Here is an 11,994-nt window from a genome sequence, read left to right on the forward strand (position 1 = left end):
AGCTGCCTCTGATTTGGGGGTAGTTTGGGGGGTCACCTGCTGGTTAGGTCGCGAGGTGAGCACCAGTTCGGCCCTTTTAGCCTCAAGGAGCGCCTCACGGAGAGTTTGAGGCATGGCCAGGCGGACGTGTTGGCGTAGTCGCTCTGGAAAAAGTCCTCGCAGAAAAGCATGCAGGCTAAGCTCCTCACAGGCTGCTGCTGGGAACTCCGGGTAGCCACGACGAGCATACAGCAACACGTCCGCTGCAAAGGTGCCCAGGCTCTCCCCCGGCCGATGGCTCCGGTTGGTCAGCTGCTCTCTGCTCTGATCAGTGGAGTGCCGCTGCCCGAATCGCCTCTCGAGTGCCGCGGTGAGGGCCTGGAACTCATGCTGCTCTGCCGGGGCTAGGTCAAGGAGTATCTGCAGTGCATCTCCCTCCAATGCTAGCGCTAGGTGTGTAGCAGCCTCCTCGTCGCTCCAGCCACTATGCCTTGCGGCTAGCCGAACTTGTGAGAGGTAGGGCTCTAGCGGGGTTAGCCCGTTGTATTTCGGCACCTTAGCTGGCGTTGTAGGCATAACTGCTCGCAGTTGGGGGCTCGGTGTGTCGGTCGACAGAGGCAGCCCATGAAACATTGCCCTAGCGTCTGTCGCGACGGGCCGCCGCCGCGGTGCGCTCGCGCCGTCGGGATCCGTCGGGGGACTTACGTGGCCGCTCGCTTCCTCTCTCTTCAATCGCCATCTTCCCAAGCAGCGGATGCTCTCCTCGACAGCTTGCTCCAGCCTCCGAATGTCCCTCTCCATTACGGCGAGGGAGCTATCCCACTTCTGACATGCTCAGACAAGGCAGAGACAGAGGTTTCGTTCGGTCTTGCTTCCCCGCCGTGTTAGCCAGGGAGCACAGCCGTTTATTTATATCTGCCAGAAGAACACTGCCGCTAGCTAACTGCCCAGCGCGGCAACAGCACAGCAACAACAACAACACACAGGGCGCCCTCTGACCAAAACATAACTGTAAAACAGAACCCCGAACAGCCCTGACTCGCTACAATATAATGTAATTGCAAGGATGCAAGGAGGTATTTCTGCAGTCTATTGTGGGAAGGGGGTGGGATTAAATAAGCTTATGCTTCTTCCTGCTCCTTTTTGAACATGAAAGTTATTTGTAGTTGTGGTTGCTCGTTTTCCTTTTGTTTTGCTTTGTTTGTTTGTCTCTGTTTAATTCTATTTTGTTGTACTTTTTCAACATGTTCAAAATAAAGATTCAATCAGTCAATCAATCAGTCAATCAATCAATCAATCTGTGGAAGCAACCGCCATAGCAACCGCCAAACAACTGAGTTATTTTACACATCTGCCAGCATCTGGCCAATCCACCACCTGCCATTGTTTATACCGTTACAAAAAACAAAACAAAACAAAACGAAAAATCACCATCGGCCCACCGGGCAAATGCCCAGTATGCCCCATGGCCAGTCCAGCTATGCTCACTACTGCTTGTACTGCTCACTACTGAATTATACTGCTAATTGGGAATAAAATTGATAAACACCAGAAAATAATTTTGACCATGTCTTTATGAGACTTAATATCATCACCTGAGCTCTGTAAAGCTATTTAAATATTGCTAGATTATTCTGCTCCCTGATGCAATAAACAAGCTTTGTCCTGGTTTGACTATCTGATTTCGAAATGGGTGAAGCGGTTTCCAAACATGAACGTGGGTACGTGAGGAAATCCACACAAACCACACCTCTCCACACCTTTGTCAGAGATGAAGGTATCACGTTCCCTGGTAGCAAACGAGTATGTCAAGCTTGTTACCTGTGTGTGAAACGGTGAAAAAGCTCTCACCGTTAGTGAGTCTATGCATCGTTTGTACGTGTATTACATGAAACTGGACCAGAAAGGGATTTCCTCGTAGATCGGGTAAGTCATTTATAAAAGTATCATATTTTAACAGATGATGCGGTAAAAACAGCTTAATTTTCTTTGATATTATTTTCTTTATTATCTTATAAGTGAATAGAAATGTGTGTGTTGTAATGTTGCTTTATATATGATGACTTTCTAAACTATAACTTTTTATACTTTGCTGATTATATCACCACACACTCTGTCTGCAGATTGTTAATGTTTCCCAGTCAAACATCTAGCATGATTTCAAAATCAAAGGTGCTGGTTTTCCTGCTGGTTTTCACTGGTATTGGTGTGTATTTCAAAACGGGCTACCACTTCACTGATTATGCTGTGGACCAAAAACTGTGTGCTTGCATAAAATGTTTATCAGAGGATAAGCAGTTGCTTCTGGATCGATCGAACAGAAGTGTTCAACCATTTTTGACTCCAAACTTAAACCTCTCACAGAATGAATTCAACTGGTGGAAGGTAAGTAGTCACCAGGAAAGGATGACATTTTTACCCACCCCAGCTCATTTGGTATAACAAAGTTTATTTGAAATGTCTGACAGGATTTACAGACCGAAAGACGTAGCTTCAGAGTTTATGAAACAACGGTGGCCAACTTGTTTCAGATCTTCCCACGGAATCCAGATGTTATACAACCCAAATATGACCACTGCAGGACTTGTGCTGTGGTGGGTAATTCTGGTAATTTAAGGAGATCACATTATGGACCGCTGATAGATTTACATGAAGTTGTCATAAGGTACTTTCTAAGCTAAAGCAATTTTTCTTTAACCATTAAAGGTCCCCTTCTATACAAAAGATCCAAACTGATGTGAAATATATCTCTTTGTGCTGTTTAGAATGAACGCTGCTATTACCAAAGGATTTGAAAAAGACGTTGGGAACAAGACAACTCATCGTGTCATGTATCCAGAGAGTGCTGTGGATTTGGATGACAACACTCATTTTGTACTGTTTCCCTTTAAGATACAGGACTTTGAGTGGCTCATTAATGCCTCTACAACAGGTTTTACTGGAAGGTGAGTTCTATATTTCAGGGCTACATGCACATGTATTTGACATTTATTTAATGAGACTCGGTGTCTCATTTGCAAGAGAGACCTGTTTTAGACAAGCATAATTAAATGACAATAATAAAATAGAAAAAATAAAATAGCAAAATCTGCCTCATAAAGATCAAGTTCCCAGTGACGAAAATCATCACTGGGTCTTTTAAATCTACAATCAAAATCAGTTAAGAGAGAGAGCTCAAAGTCTTTCTGTAATGTATTCCACGAAGACAAACCTCAAATGACGACGCCTTCTTTCCAAGCTCTCTACAAACTGATTATCCTGAGACCACATACTATGACTAAATTATTTACGCAACATGCAGTCTGATGAAGAGTCCTCATAACAACTCATCTTACTGTAGTTCATTTAAGTATGCTTTTGTACTGTTCCTTAGAATTGTGACTTCTCTCAAATAAAGACTCTTAATACCTGTTGAAAAGTTATTTTATGTAAACCATTTTTAGGCAGTTGTGCAGCCACTAATTTGGGCACATGAAAATCATACTCAACATTTTCTACTTTAATTCATTCTGTTTCAGATAAAATATTCTGATTTCATCTGAGCTTGCCCAGCTTTGTTCTTGGTCCCTCCAATGCCACCCCAGTTTTTAAAAAAATGACACTCTTATGTAGGTTTAGATGTCACAGTCAACATACACTACCCTCTTCTCTCCCAGCTGCTAAAATTACCTACAACTGCTACTAAGCAAAGTATCTCAAAAAATTTCCCTAGATTGTCTTGCTGCATAGATGTACAGGATGTACTGTGAGGTGAAATAAGATGAATTTCTGTATCAAACCATTACTCCTGTCCCCCATTTTCAAGACGGACCATGCCTTTTTTAGCTTTGTTTTTTGTTAAACATCTACTTTATATTTTTCAATGTCATGCTGTTTCCAACAGGTCATATATGCCAGTGAAATCAAAGATCAAAACTAACAAGGATTTGGTGAGTAACGTCAATGGCAAAGCTTCCTGGTGGCAATGGTAAATATAAAAATAAAAGATGTTTAAAGGCTTTTTCTAATTTCTAACAGGTTATGGTGGTAAATCCAGCTTTCATGAAATATGTACATGAGGTTTGGCTTGGAAATAAGGGACGTTATCCATCCACTGGCTTTATGGCTTTGATTCTTGCACTTCACATTTGTGATGAGGTAAATACAAAGTGCCAGACGTACAAAATAAAATATGATTTTTATTGTCATACCAGCTGGTCCATTTGAGTCTTTGCTAATTTGTTCTTTTGTTTTTATATTGCCCTTTTAAATAGATGTGCATTTAAAAAGTTCAAAATGTGTTTGGTGAAGAGCAGAGCAGGTTTTAACACCAGTATCACTTGATTAAAAAACTCTGGTTTAATCTGTGAATGGTTAAATTTCAGTTCACATGCTCTATGAAAGTGAAAGCTGTCGCCAGTATTTCTGATGCGTCCCCTTCTTAAATTGACTAGACTACAATGTAGAGGACAGTCCTTCATGGAAAGCTTTTTAGCTAAACCTCTCAATATGAGGTTTTGTCATTGTATACTCATGGTATAATCATGGTGTTTTCATTTAGTGCTTGCTCAGGTCGCTTTCCAACTGTTCATTTCATTTTTCAGCTGCCATTGTTTGGAGTTTGGTTAAAAAAGGGACATTTTGCTCATGCATCTGTTTCCCATTCATTCATATGTTCATTTTTTGTCTTCCTAGGTTGATGTGTTTGGTTATGGCGCTGACAGTGATGGAAACTGGAGTCACTACTGGGAAATACTCACAAACAAAAGGTTAAGAACTGGAGTACATCCTGGAAATTATGAGTATAACATCATCCGGCAACTAGCTCAGCAACAAAAAATTAAGTTCTATGAAGGCCTAATGAAAACAATGTGATTGAATGCAATTATCTCAGTGGGTAAAGAACTAAAGCCAAATGAATGTGTATCTATAACTATAGTTGTCTCCTAACCCTTCTAACTGAAACTGATATTGGAAATCTTTAGGAAGGACTAGTAATCATGAAAGGGGTTACGTTAAAGAAGTCATTGGATATGTGACATTTTGGTAGTTTTTTTCCCCCCTAATCCATAGCTTAAATTAACCATGTAAAAAAATGTACCCAGGGGTTATACTCTTTAGTAGTTTGTAACATCCAAGGGTCTTAAGAAATGAAGTATTTTCTTAAGAGTTGGCAGAATTACAAGAAGACAAACACCAGCAGTATTATTCTTAGTTAAAGTAAGCTGTTTGCATGAAAAGGAAAAAGATCCAGACATAATCGAAAGTTTTTTCGATTCTATTCAAGTTCCATCTATTAATATAGAACACAAACTATTGTTAGAACAACCAATAACATTAAAGGAGATAAATCAGGCCATTCAAAGTATGCAGTGCTCAAAAAGCCCCGGTCCAGATGGGTATAGTATTGAATTCTATAAGACCTTTAGCGAACAGATTTCACCCATTCTTTTGGAGGTATATAACGAAGCTTTAACTAAAGGATGCTTACCCCTAACCATGTATGATAGCACTATCTCTCTAATTCACAAGCCTGGTAAGGATCCTTTGGAACCTGGTTCGTACAGACCAATAAGCCTATTGAACGTAGATAATAAAATATTAGCAAAAGTTTTGGCTATGCGATTAGAGATAGTTCTCCCAACAGTTGTATCAGAGGACCAAACGGGTTTTGTAAAAAATAGACAGTTATTTTTTAATATTAGAAGACTATTCAATATTATATATACACAGAATACTCATGATCAATCTGAATCTGAATCTGAAATACTACTCTCACTAGATGCAGAGAAGGCCTTTGACAGGGTTGAGTGGGATTTCCTCTTCTCGACCCTATCAAAGTATGGCATAGGCCCTAATTATATCTCCTTTGTTAAACTGCTTTATACAAAACCTCAAGCCTCGGTTAACACAAATAATATAATTTCTAGCCCCTTCCTCCTTCACCGCTCTACAAGACAAGGGTGCCCTTTGTCCCCATTGCTATTTGCACTTGTTATAGAACCTCTCGCCATTCAATTACGCTCTACAAAGGATTATAAAGGAATAAGGAGATTTGGTGTAGAACATAAGGTGTCTCTCTATGCAGACGATTTGTTGTTATATATTGCTGACCCTACTAAATCATTGCCAAAAATTATGGCAGTTTTAACTGAATTTGGGAAAATTTCTGGATACAAAATCAACTTAACAAAAAGCATATTGTTTCCTATTAGTTCTTTAAAAAAATTAGACAGCGCCACATTGACCTCGTTTCCTTTTACAATCTCAAATACCTTCAAATATCTTGGAATAACTGTAACCCATGAATTCTCTGGCCTTTTCAAACATAATTTTATTAATTTATTCCATCAAACTGAACAGAACCTGGAAAGACTGTCTAAACTGCCCATTTCACTTGCTGGCCGAATAAATATCATTAGGATGAGCACTTTACCCAAATTCTTATTTTTGTTTCAATGTATCCCAATATTGATCACAAAAACTTTTTTTAAGAAAATAGATCAGTTAATTTCCCAGTTTATCTGGAACAAGAAGATACCCAGAATAAAAAAGATTTTTCTCCAAAGATCTAAGATTACAGGAGGGATGGGGTTGCCTTGCTTTCAGTTTTATTATTGGGCCTGTAATATACGTTGTATGTCATTCTGGGGCGGGGAAAATAGACCTGATTGGGAACAGATGGAAAGTATGACTTTTTTCCCTAATACTCTTAAATCGTTGGTTCATTCAAACTCAGATATGAGTAAACATAAATATAAAAATTCGGTAGTATCTAACTCACTAAAAATTTGGTCTCAAGTTAGAAGGTATTTCCATTGGCGTCAATGTTCAATTTTTACACCATTAATTCATAATCAAGCATATACATTGCTCTCAGGATCAACATTCCAGCTATGGACTTCTAAAGGGATACACACAATCAAGGATCTGTTTATTGATAACCTTTTTCCTTCGTTTCAACAACTTCAGAAAAAATTTTCCATAGAAAACAGAGATTTTTTCAAGTATTTACAAATGCGTCATTTTATTAAAGAAACGTTTCCGTCTTTTCCCAATGAACCACAAAAGCTAGTTTCAGATGATCTGTACCTAATGAACCCGCTAAAGAAAGGAGCTATTTCTAAAATCTATAACCAACTTTTGCAAATAGACAGTACAACTACATTGGACCACTTGAGAAACGCTTGGAGTGAAGAACTGGGTATTAACATCACTGAGGAACAATGGACTAAGGCACAAGAACTGGTTCACTCCACTTCCGTTTGCTGCAGGCACGGATTACTACAATTTAAGGTCCTACATAGGCTCCATCTGTCTAAATTGAAGGTTTCAAAGATGTTTCCAGGAGCGGACTCAAGATGTGATCGATGTGGCCAGAATTCTGCCTCATTGTCACATATGTTCTGGACATGTCCTAATATTGCCATTTACTGGTCTAAAATATTTAAAACTTTGTCTGATATTTTTAAAAAACAGCTCCCCCCAGACCCAGTAATGGCACTTTTTGGTGTAGCTACAGTTAAATACTTAAATAATAAACAAGTTTGTGTTTTGAGTTTTATAACATTGCTTGCAAGACGCCTTATACTTCTAAACTGGAAAAATAAAGCCCCCCCAACTCACTCTGCTTTGTTAAGAGACACAATGTATCATTTACAGTTGGAAAAAATTAAATTTTCATTGAGAGATAATGTTAAACAGTTTTACCTAATATGGCAACCCTTTATAGATTACTTTAATAAGTAAAACTGGGAGGGATGGCCTCCTCCCATATCAGCTCCAAGATTATATTGGTTTGGGCAGGTGTATTGTTCTTTTTTTTTTGTTTGTTTTTTTGTTTTTTGTTTTTTCTTCTCTCCCCTCCTTTGTATATACTTATTTAGGCATCTAAATGTGTATGTACAGACATAAATATATGATTGTTTATATAATGGTAATTATATTTTATGTAAAAAGGAGGGGGAGAGGAAGGAGGGGAAGGGGAAGGAGGGGGAAGGAGAGAAAAGAAGAAAAAAAAATTGTCACTGTAAATGAGATATATACTTTGTTGCCTGATTTGGGAAGGGAAAGGAAGGGAAAGAAGGGAAAAAGAAAAAAAAAACCCCCAAAACAAAACAAAAAACTACATCTCTGTAATGAGATCAACATCAATGTTCCATGATAGATAAAATTTATTTTCTTTGGCCGAAGCATGTATTCAGTGCATGTGTTTTCCAAAACATATGTGTTATACAGCATTTGTTTCCTGAACTGAACAGCCAGGCTGTGTGGTTTTTTTTTTTTTGGTTTTTTTTTTTGCAGGGTGTTTGTTTCTAGGACATAAAGCTTTGTTAAACAATGTAAACAGTTATTTCTATTCCACATTTTTGCAACAAAATTAATATTGTTGGATGAAACTATGCCTTTAATGTAAATCCCTGCCTGATATGTCTGAAATGTACAGAGTGGCAATGTAAATAAACTTGTACAGTGGCAATAAAAAAAAAAAAGAAAAGGAAAATGATGTGGTAAAGTAACTTATAACATAGAAAGTGTTAAATTCATGTAATGAATATTGTCAGCATTTTCTAATACAGTCACCAAATATTTAGATATGTAGAATTTTACAGGGTTGATCTCCTTAAACTTGTGTTATTGTTATTATGCAAGTGGAGAGCTGTCAGTCTCTCAGAGCAGGAAGGACTCAAACACACAAACACAAACAGAGGCAGGCAGTCTTTTCTTTCCAGCTCGGGTCCTCTACCAGAGGCCTGGGAGTTTGAGGGTCCTGCGCAGTATCTTAGCTGTTCCCAGGACTGCGCTCTTCTGGACAGAGATCTCTGATGTTATTCTTCAGATCTGCTGGAGCCACTTGCTTGGCCTGGGAGTCACCGCACCGAGTGACCGATTACTACTGGGACCACTGTTACCTTCACTCTCCACATCTTCTCGAGCTCTTCTCTGAGCCCTTGGTACTTCTCAAGCTTCTCGTGTTCCTTCTTCCTGATGTTGCTGTCATTCAAAACCACTACATCTATCACTCACATGTGGGCAGATGTTCCAATCAAATATTAATTATTGTCACAAAAGCATTGTGGTTAGGCATGATCATGATTTCTAGTAAGGATAGTATGGATATATCAGCATTTTTCTGACAACCTAATTTTGTCCCTAAAACTGCTGCCATAACCACCACATCAAATAAAATGTAAAAGGGTACACCACATAGCACTTATTAGTGAATGTATGTTTTGCTGGACACCTGGAGTGCATTCCTGACTATCCATTGTAAACAGTATTTTTTTTTTTGGTCATTGTAGTTTTATGTATTTTTGAATCATACACAGCAAATGATTTTTTTTTTTGGTCAGATTGATGTGGAACACCAGATTTGACAATGTGCTGATAAAGGTATGCTGTTTTTCAAGGGGTGGACCCTTAGACCGCTGGCCGAATTATTGTCCCCAGTACTTTCCAAATTAAAGATATAACCAAGGCAATAGAGGGTTCATGATTTAATGACCTCCAGAAAATCATTAACCACCAGAGTGAAAAGAAAAACCTGTTCAAACTCCCTCAAATGGAATAAAAACAGAGACAAAAAATAATATTAATATATATTCATATTAATATTAATAATATTAATAAGGTTGCTTATTAAAGATCTATCCATGTCCACATGCACATCTTGGATAAAGAGGCTCACATGGAAGTATTTGAGTGTTTTGCAATTACAAAATTTAAATTAGAATTCAACAAATTTGACTTTTAGACTAATGGATCACAAAAGTTTAAAGTCAGATATGTAATTATAGATGATGATACATAGAGGGTGCTCTTTTACGTCTTACTGGAGCAGAAGAAACTTGTAAAACATAACACATTGGGTTAAGTGTAACTGTAAACCTACACAAAGTCTCTTTTCTCCTGGGACTTATACTCCCAAGAGGCAGTATTCCTTTCAAATTCATGGCTTACAAGAGAAGAAGAAGCTGTTTAGAAAAAACAAAACTGTAAATATATAAAACCAGATAGAGTGGCTATGAATGTAATGACAAGAATGCAAAAGACAAATGATGAAAACCTGGAAAGCCAGTTGCCTGGAAATCAAAGGGATAACATAGGGAGACAAACAACCAATCAAGCTAACATCCAGTTATCTTGAGTGGTTTAAAATAGCTAATTTTAAAATAACACTTCACCTAGAATCCACACAGTGACAAAGAGACCACAAGTCATCAACTGTAAGAAATTTGAAAAGATTTAAAGATTATTTGTAGTTTACATCCACTACCTGGCCTTGTTACACAAAAGCTGACAAAATAATCAATTTCCTGTGCTCAAATAAAAGGCATATGAGCAAAATAATTTGTTTGTTGCTATGACCAGGGTAAAATGATGAAATTGACATTTGCCAACTTTTAATTGTACTTTGGGATGCTGAACATTGGAATTATATGACAGTTGTTAAGCAGGTCAGATTAACACGCTGTGAAATTGCTTCTTTTTAGAGAGTCCATCTAAGAATTATTGCCATTGGTCTATGTTAGGTCAGTCTGCTTTTTTAAAGCAGAAAACCTGCAGAAACAGGTAATGGTAGTGTGATGATATTTTTGCTGAAAACTACCATCTAATTTTCTTCCAGTTTAGGACAGAAAATGATAGAAACAAGAAGCAAACAGTGGAAAAAAACCCCTATAACATAAAAAACACAATTGTGAGTTATTTTTCTGAATTACTGAATTATTGGTTTAACCTTAGTGTACTTAAAGTTGTTATTGTGAGTTTCCCCATTCTATTTTGACAACAGGAAGAATCTGTTAGCTAGGTAGCAAAGTGAATCTGTAATTTACTTTAAAATAAAAAGAAAGAAAGAAAAAAGTTTGCTATTCCTTCCTATTATGTAAAGGATCATAATCTAGAGAACAGGAAACTACAGAACACAAAGTTGATTTCCTTTTCTGATATATCAGGCACACTGAAACAGCGCTATAATCAGAGTTAAACAACTACATTGCTTAATGAATGAATTGATCACTGAATGAATCTTTACAGTAATAGACTGAAAGGATTTGTGGTTATTGTTTTTAAAATGTATAATAATAATAATAATAATTTTTTTAAACATTTTACACCTTTCCTTAGGTATGATCCCAATAAACCATCGTAAGGGTATGGATAAAGTAAGCAGGTAATGTTTAGATCTTCCATTAGCTTTTTGAAGAACTAGTTGTCATTGGAAGATAAGAGACACACACACACACACACACACACACACACACACACACACACACACACACACACACACACACACACACACACACACACACACACACACACACAGTGCTTGAAAATGTCAAACAAAATAACTCCTGTCAGTATTTTTCTCTGTGAAACCAACCACTACCACACCAACTGCTAAAGGGATAACAGAAAAGATAAAACCTAGTAGACTGACAGCTAATGGATCTGACCAAAAAAGAAAGTGAGATAAAGATCATAGCACTTAGGAGTTGAATGATCATGACTGTACTAACCCATTAAAAGAAAAGCATTGAGCATTCAGTGATTTTCTAAGCAAAATCCTAGGTGGCACAAAAACAAAGTATCTCCTAAGAAAGAAGAGATTTCCTTCACTACTATTGTGAAAGCAATACAAAATATAGCAAAAGACTTCAATAACAAACTCTCAGAACTCAAAGAGCAAGCTAGTTAACACCAAAACTATAGCCAAATTAACCAAAGTGATGCAGTTCAGTACAGATGAAATTAAAGCCTTTGAGTGTGGTAAGGGCCATATCTTGGAGGGCCTGAGATGTTGCCAGAGGGGTGGAGACATTTAGACACAGACGAACAGGTACACACAGACACAAACGTTTCAACTTTGAAAGTTTGTTAAGTTAACATTTTATTTATTCCAACTGTTAGTTTGTCTAGTTTACTTTGGTTGAACTCCCCTTACTTACCTGTGTTCCAGGAGCAAAAGGAGGAAGTGCTGCCTCACTTCCTGTATTTATAGGTTCCTATTTAGTTCTGATGTCACAGGAAAGGACC

General features: G+C 37.8%; 1 protein-coding gene across 1 annotated transcript; it reads left to right on the forward strand.

Moving 5' to 3' along the window:
- The first annotated feature begins 2,133 nt into the window (after positions 1–2,133).
- Positions 2,134–4,833, forward strand: LOC135933135 (CMP-N-acetylneuraminate-beta-galactosamide-alpha-2,3-sialyltransferase 1-like). The gene is made up of 6 exons (XM_065471088.1): positions 2,134–2,364; positions 2,448–2,644; positions 2,745–2,924; positions 3,863–3,908; positions 3,997–4,116; positions 4,654–4,833. Exons 1-6 carry the CDS (start codon positions 2,134–2,136, stop codon positions 4,831–4,833), a joined length of 954 nt encoding a protein of 317 aa, XP_065327160.1.
- Positions 4,834–11,994: the final 7,161 nt, after the last annotated feature.

This window comes from Pelmatolapia mariae, linkage group LG22 (genome assembly GCF_036321145.2).
Source record: "Pelmatolapia mariae isolate MD_Pm_ZW linkage group LG22, Pm_UMD_F_2, whole genome shotgun sequence".
Taxonomy (NCBI): Eukaryota; Metazoa; Chordata; class Actinopteri; order Cichliformes; family Cichlidae; genus Pelmatolapia; species Pelmatolapia mariae.